The sequence below is a fragment of the Camarhynchus parvulus genome, chromosome 2, assembly GCF_901933205.1.
Source record: "Camarhynchus parvulus chromosome 2, STF_HiC, whole genome shotgun sequence".
In the NCBI taxonomy this organism is placed as follows: Eukaryota; Metazoa; Chordata; class Aves; order Passeriformes; family Thraupidae; genus Camarhynchus; species Camarhynchus parvulus.
The window spans coordinates 103,148,117-103,165,252 of NC_044572.1; the positions used below are offsets into that span (position 1 = coordinate 103,148,117).

At 39.1% G+C, this 17,136-nt stretch overlaps 1 protein-coding gene across 1 annotated transcript in view; it reads right to left on the reverse strand.

Annotated features, from left to right (window-relative positions):
- Positions 1 to 16,481, reverse strand: part of SMCHD1 (structural maintenance of chromosomes flexible hinge domain containing 1) — a 65,686-nt gene extending 49,205 nt beyond the window's left edge. Inside the window, exons 1-7 of the mRNA XM_030969236.1 lie at positions 16,219 to 16,481; positions 7,753 to 7,828; positions 7,144 to 7,305; positions 4,430 to 4,512; positions 4,194 to 4,324; positions 2,568 to 2,682; positions 2,296 to 2,415 (exon numbers count right to left, since the gene is read on the reverse strand). Coding sequence (XP_030825096.1) covers positions 2,296 to 2,415; positions 2,568 to 2,682; positions 4,194 to 4,324; positions 4,430 to 4,512; positions 7,144 to 7,305; positions 7,753 to 7,828; positions 16,219 to 16,398 — 867 coding nt within the window. The 5' untranslated portion in view covers positions 16,399 to 16,481. The remainder of the gene's footprint in view (positions 1 to 2,295; positions 2,416 to 2,567; positions 2,683 to 4,193; positions 4,325 to 4,429; positions 4,513 to 7,143; positions 7,306 to 7,752; positions 7,829 to 16,218) is intronic.
- Between the last annotated feature and the right edge of the window lie 655 nt (positions 16,482 to 17,136).

Consider the following 17,136-nt stretch of genomic DNA (forward strand, 5'->3'; position numbering starts at 1 on the left):
AGTGCAGGAAGACACAGTGGTTGATGTCATGCTTCACACTGGACCAGCGAGTAAGCCCTTACATTTAGTACATCCAGAAAAAAACCCTATTTTTAAAACAAAGATTAAGATCTTTCTAGTGAATGCAAACAATTGCTACAGCTGAGAAGATATGTTGTAGTAAATGCAGCTACATGCCTTATTTCGCAGGAAAGCAGACAAACCCCACATCACTAAGGCACGAAAGGAGATGTGTCCTACCTAATCAGTTAGGTGAAATAGTTAAGGGTGTTCTATCAAGACTTACTTTCCCCAGGGAATCAAAGACCTTTCCTTAGCTAAAAGGATAATTAAACAATTTTTGAGACTTTTCATCAAAGAAGACTACATTTTTTCCTGCCCACAGCATAGCCTGGACTATTCTATGCTAGGGATGGGATTGGCAATAACAAAGAAAAGCCAGAGCTGCTTGGTCCTCATCCCCATGTGATCTGACAAACCTAGAAGCTGCACACTTATGCTGAACAAGCGTCACTTTGTACAGCATGGAAGAAATTTACAGACCAAAAAAGTCCTCAAAATATCACTCCCAAATTATCTGGCTGCCTTCCCACTACAGATTACAAACTATCCTGGCACCTTCCCCTACATTCCTAGCATCTATCTCAACTAGAAAATTACTATTTACTTCTTTGCAATATTCAATGGTCCAGAGAAATGACTGCAGTGAAGAGAGGTGCCTATTACCCATCAAGGAAAGATGATCAGCAGGGATACCATTAATATCACTTCTCTTCAGTGTTATGGCCTTGTTCTAAAGTTCTTTTTGTTTCATAATAGTTACATCTTAATTTCTTTGCAAAAGTAACTTCCTTCACCGACTAAGTGGCTCAAAGGCTCAATTATTCTTCTCACGCTAGTAATCCATTTACAATTTCTACTTCTGCCACAGTATTCTCTTGCTGATCTATGTGCAGTGCAGACCATTTTTCAAGTCTTTAGGGAGATGAATTCACACTTTTTATTTCACACCAATATAATGAACTGGCCTAGGTATTCCAATGATTTGCAAAAAAATTCCAAAACCCGAGTTTTAGGAATCTTTTAGGGAAACCTCTATTATCTTCACACTTCACTTCTATTACTTTTCACATCATCTCCTCCCTCTCGGATAGTTACAAGTTATTTTTTAACTCTAAATAGAATTTTACTTGCATTTTAACAGTGTCAATTTAACTTTGATTTTATATTATTACCACAACATTTCAAACACTTGATTGCACCAGCTTCTTGAACTCTTTAGTAGCACCTATGCATCTCATTCAGCTACTTTCTTCCAACTTATGCCTGCCTTAGTTTGTCTTCTACTCTGTATCATCCAACCTTTCTCTTAAGTATCAAGCAGGGAGGGAAAGCATTTGTACCCTTCACAATAAAGCAGATTTTGTCAGCTTTTATTTTCAGTTTCTATTTTTTGAGTCTGATATTGTAGAGAGAATAAAACCAAAGCTGACAATTCATTTTTTGTTGCAACTCACTGACCAAGAATTAGCATGATAAAAACCTTATTTACCTACTGTTCCTTTCTCATCCATATGAAACACCAAGAACACCGATATAACCCACCAGATATGGCTCAAGGTCTGACTACCTTGTCATACATACCACTCATTTTTCCTCCCATCTGCACCCTTAGTTACATCTTTGCCTCTCCCTCCTTGCCCAAAAATGTCCAGTTCTTTTCAATCTTCCTCCTTATCTTGCAGCTTTTTTACTGAGGTTCTTTTTCTTCATGAAAAGCATCAGGACTGCTGAGTTTAGTTTTCAGCTATACAGTTCATTTATTTTACAATATTTATGAATATTTCTAAAACCAATGTGTTTTGTTGGTCTGGCTGGACTTTTCTCCCATATACAGGTTAGTCTTACATATTTCTAAACAAGTACAATTTGGTTCCCTAATTTACTCCTTACTGCTTCAGAGAAAATTCATTTTTGTTTCCTACACAACAAAAAATTTGCCGTGCTTAGAAAAGTATTTTTAAGCATTTTTCTTAACCTGACATGTAAAACTATAATGCATTTCTGTCAATTAACCTTAACTGAAAAGAGGAAAAAGCTTCACATTAAAAAAAGGCATAAATTGTCTTTAGTGTCTCACAGTTCTTGGTTACTTCCTTTTACACTACAGGGTGCAAATTATTCACTAAGATGAAGATATCCCCAGATAAGTATTACAGGAATATTACACAGTTAAATCACATTAACCTGGAAAAGACTTTCAATTACAAATGTGAGAATCTTAAGGCTATTTACCTTTCTGTTTCGAATGAATCCAGTATATATTGCTTCTTTGTTTTTCTCCTTCTTTTCAAAATCCTCTTTAGAAAGGACAAGTTCATGAACATCCTGAGATGCTGCAGGTTTGCTTATCATCTGATTTTATTAAAGAAACAGCATTTAAAATCAAAATAAGACTTAAAATTAACATCATAAAATATTTTAATGCTGTGATTAAAGGTTAGGAAGTAACAATCTGATTGTGTGCCTATGTTCTAAAATAAAATTAAAGTCAGACATTGACTTACTCTGGCAGACTGTCCCACGAAGAACACTGCTTGCTTGCCTCCAACTCCAAAATATGAGATATCACTATTTAAACTACGAGGCACTGGCAAAGGGCGTACATATCCTGAGTGATCACTGAGAATAAGAGTGTCTTTAATAAATTTTTTCAAGACAAAAATAACTAAAAAACCCAAAGATACTTTTGATCTAAAGCTTCTACTAAATTCTTCCTCCTGGCATTTTGTTAAAAAATCCTTCACTTTATACCTTTTAAAACCGCAAGCTTAAAACATATGTGCCTGAAATTCTTGATGTACTCTTTTTAAAAGGATAATGACAGAGTAGGTATTTTCCTAAGTCATCTTAAAAAACATTTCTGCCCCTTCTCACAAACCAAATCCTACTAAATAAAAATGGCTTAAAAACCAAGCCTGATCTTTCTGACAGCATCCTTTCATAAAAATACTTTTAAGTCAAAGTGGGAAATAATGCCAACCAACTATTAAATGCAGACTTGGAGAGATAACATGCTATCTGTAGTGAAATTCCATGTCTTTTAAGTCACTTTAAACAGCCTTATCTAGTTTAGAAAAACATTTATTTTTAAATCACAGCAGTCCCAAATGAAAATAAGGTGCAGATGGTATCCTACTATAATGTAGACCTCTGTTTGCATTAAGTGGTAGTAATCCACAGTTTAAATCTGCATTTTAGGAATACTACACATTTCTGTTACTAAACTTGCCTACAGCAATTTCAAGAAGCAGTGAATTTCTTTACAAATGACCCAGAATCACTTTTTATGCACTTACCTCGAGATGCTTAAAAGACATCAACTTTCTATTTCGAGATGTTTTCAATTCCCCCAGCTATATTATCACTTCCCACAGCCATAGTACTTTTTACACTACCTGCTCATATGACAAGTTAGTTATGACCATCTTCACATTTATGATCCTAGGCTTAAGGTACTTAAAATGTGACCGAAGCTCAAAAACTGTACATAACTGATTTTGTGGAATTTTATACACTAGGATTAAGCCTGGCTGTGCAGGTAGAACACTGCTTGAGAACAGACTCAAAACCGTAAAGTAAATTCATATAAGTAGCAAAACCCACCACAGAACCTCCACTTTCTTCTTTAAATGCAAAACATTTATTTTGTGTAGCCTGCATCAAAAAATAGACATCTCCAGGTGCAATTTATAATACATTACACAGAATTAAAATTTAAATTAAAAAAGAAAAGAAAATTTGAACTAAAACCATCTGTTATTGCAGTAGCTTAACAGATATTGAATGTGTCATTTAATGCACTACTGGAAGGTTTTCAGGTAAGAGATGAACACGGCACAAAAATCCCCTGCAGAACATAGCATGCCCCAAACTGTATGCAGGCAAGCAAAAGACAGTTTAGAAAAGGTCCCAAGAACAAAAAAGTATTCAGTGTGTCACAAGAATAGAAGAGCAGTTTTGTGTCATAAAGCTTCTCTATTGTCTACTTAGAAAAAGTATGGGTCTATTTATGTAATCATAAAATGACAGGGTTTAGCTGAGTGTTGGTATACAGCTATGCCTTAAAAGCATATTTTGTGGACCTTTGCAGAGCTTGCTAACTGTTGTAGAAATATTTAGAACTTGCTAACCTTTCAAAGTCACCTTGTCTTGTAAACTTTGACAATCTATATACAGCCCAGTTGTTAAGCTGTTTAGAAGTCATTCCACTTCCATTATCAATCACAGCAACAGCTGGTTTTCCTTGGGAATCATCAAACAACTGTTTGGGGAAAAACAAACAAACAGCACAAATCAACAAGGAGAAACAGGAAAAAAAAGGATAACGCAAACTAGGTCTGAAAACACTGAAGCATTTTTATCTTACCAATTTTATCTGTATACTCCGAATGCCAGTATTTTGAGAGGTAGCTGATAGAGAATTGTCAATCAATTCAGCAAGGGCAAATGCTAAAGAAATTGACGAAAAAACCCCTATTAGTGCTCAGAAAACAGACACCCACTTATAGCAGTTTCTTTCAACAATTAGGAAAACACATTACCTAAACACAGACAAGACCTAAGCCCAGTCAGAACAATCAAAATCACATAACATCTTGTTTAAAAAATAAAACAGCTTTTCTACATGTACTTTATTATTTGTTTCATCACTAAGTCTCTCATATCTCCTAATAGCAATGTCACAATAGTTAGAAAGAACAATGATAAACTAACCATCTCGTTAACAAAAGACAGATTTGTCCCTTTCACGATTAGAAATTAATTTTTATGATTCATATGTGAGTCAAAAGTACATAAAAATGGACTTTGACTTGCTAAAATATTGAGGAAAGAATGAATTAACTGAAGAAAACTGAATTGAAATTTTGTGAAACATTTAAAACTACAATGTTAATATTTTATAGAAAACATAAAGAAAATTGTAGAAATGGTTGAAGGATTTCAGTGAATGGTAAATACAACCAAATTTCTGTCAGATCCATGGCAATACACTGCAGAAATAGTCAGGCAAACTGTTTGCACAAATTTGTTGTTTCTAACCATTAATGCTTGGAGCACTTACCTAATTAAAGTAAAACTACCTAAGTTTACTGGAAAATTGCATTTAATCTGAAAAAAAATACATCAAATTCAGATTAACTCAATCTGACTGACCAGCTTTAGTGAACAGACATTTCCAGTCAGTCTCTTTAAAAAGGAAACCTTATTTCCTACAATTTGCAGAGTTCTTCAGAATGCTACAGTGCAATTTACACTGGCCACACACTTCAGACGCGTAAAAGAAAACCCTTGAGTATCAGTGTAACACAGCAACACTGAAGCACATGGCATTTTCCTTCAAGCTGTCATCGAAGTACAAAAACAGTTCTGCACTTTTTTGCAATTTTCTTCATTGCAGAGTAGTTGAGCATCGGTTATGTGATCCATATTTACTCTTCCATAGCAAAGAACAACGGTCCTTCATCAACACTCAGAATTGGTTAGGCATTGGTTTAGTACTTCAGTCTTCCCCATGTCAGCTGCCCCTAGACCTCCTCACCTCACATTTCATTTATTTAGGGTGCAACTTTTTTGGTCATCCTTTTCTAATATATCTGTAAAACCCTTATTATCCTTCCTCCCATCCCTTGCCAAATTTGCTCTGGCTGTGCCTTAGCCTGCCTGATCTCATCTGTATATTCCCAGGCAATATCCCTGTATTATTCTCTAGCTTGCTTGCTAGCTATTATTGCTGTATTATTCTCTAGCTTGCTATTATTCTATAGCTTGCTTCCACAAGCTGTGCAATTCTCTCTTGCGTTTCAGTTTGACCAGGAGATCTTTACTCAGTCATGCTATTCTCCTGCCTTCTACACCCGAATTCTTCCACATAGAAATCAATAGTTCTTGTGCTCTAAAAAGTCATTTAAGCAACTGCAAGCACTCTTCTACTCCTTTATCCCCAAGGGTGTTTCCCGGTGTCCCATAAACCACACCCTTTAACATCCTTTAACAACTGAAAGGTCTTTTCCTAAGGTTTAGAGTCCTTACAATACTTTACACTTGCCTATTTAATCAAATTCCACCAGGGTATGGCTGCTACAGACCAGGCCCAGCTTGGCCTTTCCGGTCAGTTTCTCTGTATTGGAAAGCCACAGGTCCACTACTGGCTGCTGGCAGGAATAAAGCACAGATCTCCACAGAATGCTTGCTCTCAGTGGCCTCACAGAGCAATTCCTGTGCAGAGGATGGATGTACCACTGACTCAACAGTACCACCAAACCCAAACCAAAACAGTGCCTTTGCCGGGGCATGGAAAAAATGATGTGCACAAAGAGGAAAGGGGAAAGATTGGTCCTTAAAAATAACAGCTGCTATTTATAAACATTTTTTATATTGTTTTAAAACAACAGGAATGGTATCATGCTTGATTCTTGATATTTTTTTGAATTTTTTCTGTGCAATTTTGAACCTGCTGTACCTATGAACTACATAGTACTTAGAAGGTAATCACAGCCACAGACAGAATTTTCAGAGAAGCCATGAACAGAAAGTAACTTATTCAATAAAACAATACAAAATGCTGGTTACATATTTCATGCACCACTTCGATAAAAACTGATTAAAGCAGCATCTTTTTAAAGAAATACTTGCTCTTGTTGATAAGTTAAGCCCTGTAGCACCCCAGATGGGAGGGCACAAAACATTCTATAGTAGCTCACACAAAAACTGTTCATTAAATTCAAACACAAAGTCTACCGTTTAGTACAGGAGACAAAATCTTGATAACACAAATGCTGACCTGTCTGAATGACATGCACAAGACTATTCAGGCTAAAGTTATTTTACTTCTAAAATACTCAAACTTCTTGAACAAGTATTTGAGAAGGTATCTCTATAAATCTGGATTCTTAGGTGGCTACTTTTATTAATTAAAAAAAATTATGAAGAACACAGTTAATTTTTCTTTTACAGTTAAGACTATTTTTTAGCAGCTATAATTTTAAGTTGAATTGCTCATAACCACATTATATTCATATAAACATCATTTACTCAAGATTACTTTTGCTTTTACACAAGATTACTTTTGCAGGTACTTACGCAAAGGATTTTGGCCCTCGCTGGCATAGTACTCATACATGCCACTTTTGACAAGTGTGTCGTAGTGGGGCAGAAAGTCAATTCGCTCCTTGGTTGCCAAAAGCAACATTTGATCAACTGACTGCAGCAGATATAAAGTAACTCCATCGTGAACAAGCTCGCCTGCAGTGAAGATGAAATGTAAAGTACATTGAAGAGCACTACATCAGGCAACTTCTGCTCTCAAAACAAGTACGGGCTTAGCTGCAGGTAATCTGTGTATTGTCCTAGGCGTTGCCTGTTCAGCATTTAACAACAACATTTAAATGAATATCTTTTCACACTTCCAAGCTTTAGAATGCAAGTTTTCTCAGGCGACAGCTACATATATATATAATTTTTTCCTATAATTTACAGACTTTGTGACAGAAGATATTTAGTATAACTGTCATCATACAAACTCATCAAAAACGTTTGTGAAAGTAATTTTAAAGCAATTTTTGGCAAACTATTACAGGGTTTGTACTTTCAGTTAATTCTTGTACATCATAGAGCACAAACAGTTATCATGTGACCTTTATGATCAATATAAGAAATAATTGTAATTATTTTGTCATCTAAGATACTTACTGAAGTTATCTTCTGTGATTTCCTTCCTATTTGTTGTGGTGATAACAAAGGTTTCATCAGAAGGTATGCCAAATGCCTATAAAAATTGAAGGTTATTTAGTTATGATAACTAAGTAGACCAAAAACTATTCAGATACATTAAAACAAGAAAAGGCACAGTCTATTTACTTTGTCACAAGCTACTGATGAGCAATCACATAATCTCTTAAGAACACAGTGGAATTTAGGATTGCTTGTTTTCTCAATTTAGCCAAATCTGTCCATACTAGGGTGGTTTACTCTTTTACCTGCATAAAATAAAAATATGCTCTAATGAGCAAGAGGAATTTTAAGGAGGAAGAACTGTCTTATAGATAACCCACTTGAGGGCAGAGGAACAAGACTGTGAAACTACAACAACAGTTATGATCTAGAGGGTGTCCCATATGTGACTGCACTCCGGAGACACCAAACCAACCTAATATTTCTTAACGTTGGATATTGAAGTCTTTGTTCTTTAATTATATCACGCATCTAAAAAAATAATAAAGATTTCTTTCAGAAAAATTCTTTACTGTTAAAACACTGAAGTTTATTTTTCTGAACCTGAACAATCTTTGCCACTTTGATGCCTTCTTTTGAATGTGTTTACTGTACCTTTAGACTTTTTATCCTGCTTTCTACATGCATTTAAATGTTCTGCTTTTACTTTCATTTTTGCACCCTGATGTCCAACACTAATCTCTTTCCCAAAATAATAAAATAAATATCTGTACCTTCTCCTGCCTTTCCAGTCTTTGAAACTCAAGTAAAATCAGCCCTGGTCTCATCAAACTCCATCAACCCAGTCAGTCTTGCAGTGACAATTCAGACAGGTACTTTATGCACTTCTAGCCAGATTCTTCCCTGAAGGAAGCTCTAGCATTCTCTGCCGCAGCTTGCCCTCATCATTTCCCACATCTCTCTTTCCATCCCTATTACTCAGACTCATGAATATATTTTTAAACACTACTTATGGTTTCATTAAGAGCCTACTTTCCATATTTCAGTTACTTTCTCCCTGTGACCACATTAAAGTTACAGTTATTATCCATCAGCAAAATTAGAAAAAAATGTTGAACTTCTCACAGTACTTGGTACAAGTGAAACAAATGCAACAAGTGATCAGATGAGACAGAGACTGATATTCAGACTTAAGAACTTGGAGTAATACTTTTTAACTCTTCTGAATTCAGATCACTTCAATTTTACCTCTCACATTACACAAATTTCCACATAGCAAATCTGTACAGATAAAACTATAAAACTGCTCAGAGCAGGAAAACTAAGCATTAAAATATACGGATTTTAGAAAGCTAACATCCTACTGTGCCATTTGAGGTCAGTGGTTAATATAGAGTAACTGTAGAGTTTTACATTTCAAAGCACAGACAAGCATCTTTCCCTCCAGCTATAACTACAGCTTCCTTGTTTTCTCACTCTCCCAAACCTGAACTGTATTAGTCAAACATAAAGAAATTTGGTAATGTCATTTTCAATGCTCTCCTTCATGGTTATACACTTAGCCATCCAACATGGCAAAAGGCAATATAGCTTTTTCAGTATTTCAAATTGATCCAGCAGCTGCTTTACAAAAACTTGTCCAGGAATCTGAAAAAATGAAGCTAAGAGCCACATCCAAACACTGAGAAGGCTGTAGCCTTCTCTAATTTTGCACTGATTAACTGAATATCCCATGCTATTTACCAAATTATCATCTGAAAGACATGAATTTATCGGTTAATTAGCCCACTTAATGAAGATTTATCAGTCCAAATTGAGAGAAATTCTTACATCAACAAATGGATGAAATGATAGTACTCATTTAAGGGAAACTATTTCATTCTCAAATCCCAGATTTTCAAGCCAAGAACTGTCTTTTGTATCATCTCTCTCAATTATTCATACAACTATATAATATTAAGGTAATTAATAGAAGTAGCAGATATGAAAACTAAAACATAAAAAGGTTAAGTGGCGATCTTGCCGGAAGCATATAAGAACAACTGTACGTGCCTCCTAAGAATGCTAATCAAATAAACTTCCAATCCACTGTTAGGACAGTTCTCAACACAATGACAGCTTGCTGAGGATGTCTTAGTGAGGACCTGGGACTAAGCACTCATGGTAGCAGGGCAGGATGATTACAGTCATCTCTAATCATAATCTCAATAAGCTTCTCTAATGTCACAACACAAACATATATAATATATTTGGACACCAACAAAGAGGAATCCAAAAGTCTCTAGAAGAGCAGCTAAAATTAAAAATTAAGGTAGAAATTATTTCTAAGCATTTCTTAGAGCTAGAATAAAAAAATTATATATTACAGAAATACACAGGAGCCCGTATCTTCTGGTCAAATGGTTTTTAGAGACTATCTGCAGACAAAAACTAGCAATGAACACTAACGCTCCAAAAATATTTTCCAACCATCCTTTACTGACAGCACCATCTCCACCTAAAGAACAAATTACAGAGGATAACATTTGCAGAACTTCAAGGTCCTTGTTCTCTGTCATATTTAAGAGCTTCACTACGTTCAGAAGTTCAGTTGATACACTCCTAAATATTTACAAAAAGCAATCAATAAAAGATATTAAGAAGTTAAGAACTAAGTTAAGAACTAAGAGTTTAACAGAAACACTTAGAATATTGCTATGTATCACAAGATGCAGTATTAGAATAGGTTACTAGACTTAGTCCGAGTCTAGACAGTAACTTCCACAAGACCTTCACAAACTACCATGTCTAAAATCACAATCACAAATACTCAGTGCAGCTATCAGCCACAATTTTAACATTAACCTCATGCTAGATTTTCCTACCAAAATACTTTGTATGGCACCACTTGTTAAAGGAATAAGAATTCAGAAACCACTCTTCAAAACCAAAAAATATTTAGTCACATCTAACAACTGCACCTGGATAACTAATCCTAAAGACTGCAGGTACTCTTCATCTGACTGTTGTCAACACTCAAATTTGACCAGGAACCTACACGCCACTCAGTTTTCCAAATCAACTGATACACATAGGGCTGTACCTAAGTGCACAAAGGCAGGCAAACTGCATCCTTCTTCCCATCAAAACATCAGTAACAATTTCAGTGAAGTCTGAAATACAGTTTGATAATGTTGGAAAAAACTTATAGCATTGCTGCATCTTACACTGATCTTACAGTATTTCCAACAGTATATTTAAAAATCAAGGAGAAACTTGCTTTGCATATGCATAGCATGTTTAAAATACATCTATTTTTAGTTTCTGGTTACATAGAACTGCTAAAATTGCTAAACAAACATAGGGCTTAAAATACAAAAATACAATTATTGCAAGATGGACTGATTTCATCATTAATAGAAATATCTCTATTAAGCATTTATCAGAATGATGTTTTGGTGATATAAACTTGCAGAAGTTCCTAATATTTTTTCCTTTGATCACAAATAATTTGATTATACTTTATTTATTATGCATTATTAAGCAAATATTCACCAAAAATTTCACTTATTTCTTGTCTTGATTTGATACTACACTTATGCTTATTTCCATATACCATCTTAATGAATATCCTTTTCTGCATCTTGGCTCATTGAAACACTGCAATTTATTTGGGAGGATTGGCAAAATACTCTATTTAAATAGTAAGTAGATAGGTTAGGATACAATGGGAAGCTCGACAAAAGATTAGTAGCAAAAAACTTTGTTTTATTGTGATACCTGATTTTGAGTATCTACTTAAATTACGGATACTTACTTTTTATACAGATTACAGATCTATGCTTTTTTAAATTTTTTTTATGCAAGGAGATCACAACAATGAGGAGAAGTTTCAGAAGAACTAAGGAAGCATCTACCAATGAGTTTGGTTCCTATACAAGTAGTAACCCTAATCTTAGTACCATTAACTGTCTTCAGACTGGTAGTTCACCTCAAAGCCTCTCAAAAATCGCTTCACACGTGGCAAAACTTCTGTGCAGTTTTCAGCACAGACACCTTTCTGCTATCAAAAGAGCATAATCTCTCTAAGTGCCTGAAGGATTTCTGCCATCTCGGCAACAAACTGAAGTGTTCCAGCTCCACTGTGCATGTCGATAAGGTGAGCAAGGAATCTCATATTAGCTGCCAACAGTTTAGCTCTATTCTGCTTATTGCTACTAAGTATTTTTGAATTATACTCTAAACATCAGGAGAAGCAGCGGGGCACAGACCTAACAGAAGACAACAATAAGGAGCACAAAAAACAGTACTGCCAAGAAGAAGCAAAACACAGCATTTAACCCCCTTATTCACCTTAAAACTTCATCATTCTGTAGACTGAAATTATATGACTGCTCCACATGGGCACAACCTGAATACTCAAGCTAGTATTATTCTTAATTAAGAGGTTTCTGCTTTAGGATTGATCGCTACAAGGATGAAGAATGAAGACCATATAAGCTCCACCCTCTTATAAGATTTTTTCCCTAAATCTTCCCTCCTGCAACACTGAGAATGAAAGGCTAATTGATCAGTATATAAAGCCACTTCCAACTACACAGATATGCATTAACTACTTAGGGGATATTAAAAAAAAGTACTTACTTAACCACCCCCCAAAAAACTTCAAAAATTAATTAAAACTATTTTAGTAATAATAGAGGCATATTTTATAAGACAACAGACACGGCATGCATAAGCTCCTAAATCAACCTCTGAAGTGGCTGAATCAATTTTGCTCCACAAACAAGAGAATACCTTCTCTCTGCATTATGAAAAAAAATTCCTAAGTCTCAGAAGTAGCAGCCTAAGACCATGCCTTCAGGTACTTAAGTATTTTTAACTCAGGATCATCATGTACCACCACCAGGTTTAATTTCATAATTTTTTGTAGGATTTGACTCCTACACATCCAGTTCTATCCAGAAGAATCCTCTTGTGCCATAGGAAGACATTCACAATATAAATACTTCCAACAGCTTAATACTTCTGGCATCCTTGTCAGCCATGATCATGTGGGAGCGCCTTTGCTGCTACAGTCACATCATTCAGCTGCATGACAAATTGCCAATCAAAGTCCATTCTGTACTGAGGCTGAGCCACCAGACAGGAGACCTGTGGAAACAACACTGCTGCATACTCGGTATCTGCCCAATCAAGCAGTCTTACAGTGCCTAACAGCTTTGATTGTCTAAAAGTGACTACAACATTCCACTTCACCTTAGTTTGAACTAACTCAAAACCCACTTAACAAAAGAATTGTTCTTCCTGAGCTTTTATCATTTCCCTGCTGTTTTCAGCACCACAAACCTAGGAAAGTCTGTCCCAAGCTAGTGAACCCATTCATCACTTTCTCCTAAAAGTAATTAGTTGCAACTTTCAAGATGCCAGAAATGGAGAACTTTGGAGCACAACACTCAGAGAAACACAATTTACAAAGCTCTTGGAGTACTGAGATGCCAAAATGTTCTTCCAGAAGTCCTAGAACTTGTATATTGTTGGTGTGGGAGACATGAGATAGCAAACATCCCAACCCTCTGCCTGTCCAGTTTTCACTGTACCAACATTTAGAGGTCGTGCCAATCCACCTGTCTCAGCATTTTTTCAGAGTCCCATATATCAAATGATGACAGTTCCAAAGTGCAAAGAGTCATTACACTGAAAGTAGCAGTGACAGAGGCATCTCTGACCACACTCACCGATGGTAAATGTTATAGGTAAAAGTTAAGTTATGTTAAATTAGGGTATAGTTCAATTATATTGTATTAATTATGTTATATTAATTGTATTATGTTAAGGGGGGGGCTGATTAGAATGTTCTAGGAGAAGGATCCAGGGTTAGGCGGAACAGTGGTCTGGCGGGGAAGGCGAGGTCGAAGAGGGATTGGATGGAAGACCTGACCAATCATTCAAAGCCCTGCAGAAATGATTGGCCCAGAATGAACGGCCCGGGGCCGCCGCGGGCTCTCCACCAATGAGAAGCCTGGAAATGGACCAATCACCATGCGGATCCAAAATGGACCAATCCTGGACTCAAAGGGGGCTATAAATGGGGGGAGTTCGGTTGGGTCAGGGTTCTTCTTTTTGGATACTTGTTTTCTGGGGAGAACTCAGTGCACCTGGGGTTAGCTCGCTGTTCTGGTTTTGGCTTGCTGTGTGGGTGCCTGGGCTTATCCTGGGTACTCCATTCCTTGCAGCTATTTTAATAAACGAGAACCTCTTTCTCTGGAGAAAGTTTGGCCTTGTTCATATTCATAAGAGTTATGGAGAAGGTCCTTCTCTAAGAGAATAATCAGCTGAGGTTCTTGCTGCATAAGTTTGTAAGAGCACAGACCCCTTTATCCTTAATGCCCAAAACAGCCACCAGGACTGGTGACAAGGCTTGTAATACTAAACATAGTAAAAAACTATACTTGAAAATTTTACTTTCACAGGCAGCACATTCAAACACAGCAAGGTCTGCTTTGCAGCATCAGGCTTCTCAAACGCTCGGCTGCCCATGCGAGAAGTCTGCCTAACAGCACTAAGGTACCAACTTCAAAACATCAATACGTTTCTCTGGTAAAAAAATCCCCGAAGCTGTTTGTACCCGAGATCTGTCACAGCTGGTGACGATGGCTTAGTTCTTAATAAAACTGCAAATATGCCAAAAGCACTGTGAACTGAATGCCATGTGGACGTATGGAAACATTAAGTCACTGGAGTGTGCAGTATATGTAAAAAAACCCAGAAAAGACGGACTCTGCTCTAGAACAAATTGTAAATTAGTGTTAAACTCAGCCCGTTGATAAATTCAGAGAAAGAGGGGTGGGTTCATCAGGTACATATTTGCCTCAACTACTGAAAATACTTAGTATTCTTGAGCTCAACTGCTAGGTGCAGTTGATTTATTAAGACAATTCTTGAAGAAAATTATGTAACACTCATCAGTTACTCACAGGAGATACAAACCCTTGGAAGGTCATGAACCTACCCCCGACTAGCTTCTCAGAATGTTACACTGTAGTGTATTCAGGTCTTTCTTGGGCACTGATCAGACAAAGCAATGTGCTAACACTCCACAACCCCTTTATTTATGAGTACAGAATCAAAAAGGCTGGAAAAGACTTCCCAGTCTTCCAAGACTTCACACTCTCTAAACGGTATCATATCACAAAGTGCCACCTCTACTCCTTTTGTGGACACTTCTAGGGAAGATGACTCTGCCATGGCTATGCCATTTTGGACACAGAACTCTGCAGTCACAAGTGACAGCTATCCTGCTGACACTGGCAACTCAAAGCTTCCATCACAGTAGGAAGCCATTACATGAAACACTGTCCAGACATAGAACAATTTATACACTACTTATTTAGTTATTCTTTCCTCAATAAATATTTTGCCTGTTATATTAAATAATTATATTTAATTATTATCACATATAATTATATTAATTATATATTTAATAATGATATAGTTATATTACATATAAAGGTGATACTTGGTAGTACTTATATTGTTCATAAATAATCGACAAATTTTTATAAAATTTGGAAATAATTATATTTATTAAAATGTAAAACAGGTATTTATTATATCCCATCTATATGTAAAAAATAGAATTCACATGCTAGAAAACGAAGTGCAAATTATACTGGATAAAGAAACTAAAATTAATTTTTTTTATCAGACTAAATTAGTGCAGAAATTTAGAGCTGACTTTCTTGCACATTTCATATAGTAAAACATGCAGGCAGCTAAGAGGTTTATGGCATTTACCACTCGCTCAGAAAACGAAACCAGGACGGAAACGGGCGATGCCTATTGGCAGCGCCAGCAAGCTACTGGAAACAGCCCGTACGCGGAAAACAATCTCCACCTTCCCGAGCTGTGAAGATGGAGTAAGTTTCGTTTCGCGTTACAACAGAGAAAAAGAACCGAAAGGACACGCGACAGAGCAAAGGCGCCGCCAGACACGGTATTTAAATGGCAGCCACCGCTGCAGACGGGAAACGGCGCTCAACGCCAACACTTCGGACAGCAGAAACAGAGCCACAAAACCATCTAGGTTGGAAGAGACCTCTGAGACCCCCGAGCCGGCGCTGCGACCGAGCACCAACCACCGCGTCAGCCACAAACGCCCTCCGGAGCGCGGCACCGCGCCCGCCGCCGCCGCTCCCCGCGCGGGGGCGCTCGGGGAACGCCCGCTGCCTTCCCGCCCGCCGCCAGGGGCTGCTCCTGCCGCCGCCCCGCACCGGCCTCTCGGGCTGCGGGAGAAAGGCGACGGCGACGGGGCGGCCGCGAGCTCTCCGCCATGGCCGCCCACCGATCCCGGCAACAAAGCTGGCGGGCAGGCGGCGGGCGCGGCGGCCCCCGAGCAGGCTGTGACACCCGCGCCCCGCCCCGGCCGCCCCCCAGCCCCAGCGCCTCAGGGACGGATGCTCACTCGTGAAACAACGACACCGACGCGCCCGCCCTGCCGCGTACCTGGCAGACGGCGCTGCGGAAAGCGCGGTAGTTGTCCTTGCCGTAGCTGAGCACTTTCTCGTCCGGGTCCGCCTGCTCCCGGCGCCGGTCGAAGAGGAACACGGTGCGGTCCCCGTTGCCGCGAGGGGTCAGCAGCGCCGGCCTGCGCGGTGCGCGGCCGCCTCCCGCTGCTGCTGCCATGTTGGGGAGCTGAAGAGACTGAAACCGTCCTGCAGCGATGGCGGCAGCGACGGCTGCTGCTGCCGGGCCCGCCAGCGCCCCCGCCCGGCAAAATACGTCCCGGCAGGGGAAAGAGGAGGCGGAGCCAGCCCGGAAGCCGGGGAAGGAGGCGCCGTGGAGACCCGGAAAGAGAGGGGGGGAGTGAGAGCAAGAGAGGGACGGCGCTGACTGCGCTGCCGGCCATGCGGGGTGGTGCGAGGGGGCGCCGGGCTGGCGGGTGGGAAGGGCCTGGAAACAAAAGCGCCACTTCGGCGGTGCGATCTCGGAATGAGTTATCGCCCTCCGCCTCGTGCAACTTCCGCCGCCGGGTGGGGCAGGAGCGGGATCGGGATCGTCATCGGGATCGGGATCGTCATCGTCGTCGTAGAAAGCGCAGGCGGGGTGGGCCATGGCAGCGCGTGCTGCGCCCTCGTTCGCCGCCCGCCGGCCGCTGCGTGCGGCGCGAGCGGTGGCGCGGGAACCGCCGCGCGAGCGGGACCGGCGGGCGCGCTCCTGTCACCGGGCAGCGGCCAGGGAGGGACCACAGGTGTGAAGTCCCGCTTCGTCTGCCGTAAAACAAAGCGGCCAGTCCGGATCCCAACAGTGTTGTTTTACATAATCACAGAATCTCAGAACGGTCAGGTTGGAAGGGACCCGAGTGGGCCACCTGGTCAAATGTGTGCTCAGACAGGGTCATCCCAGAGCAAAGAATTGTGCCCA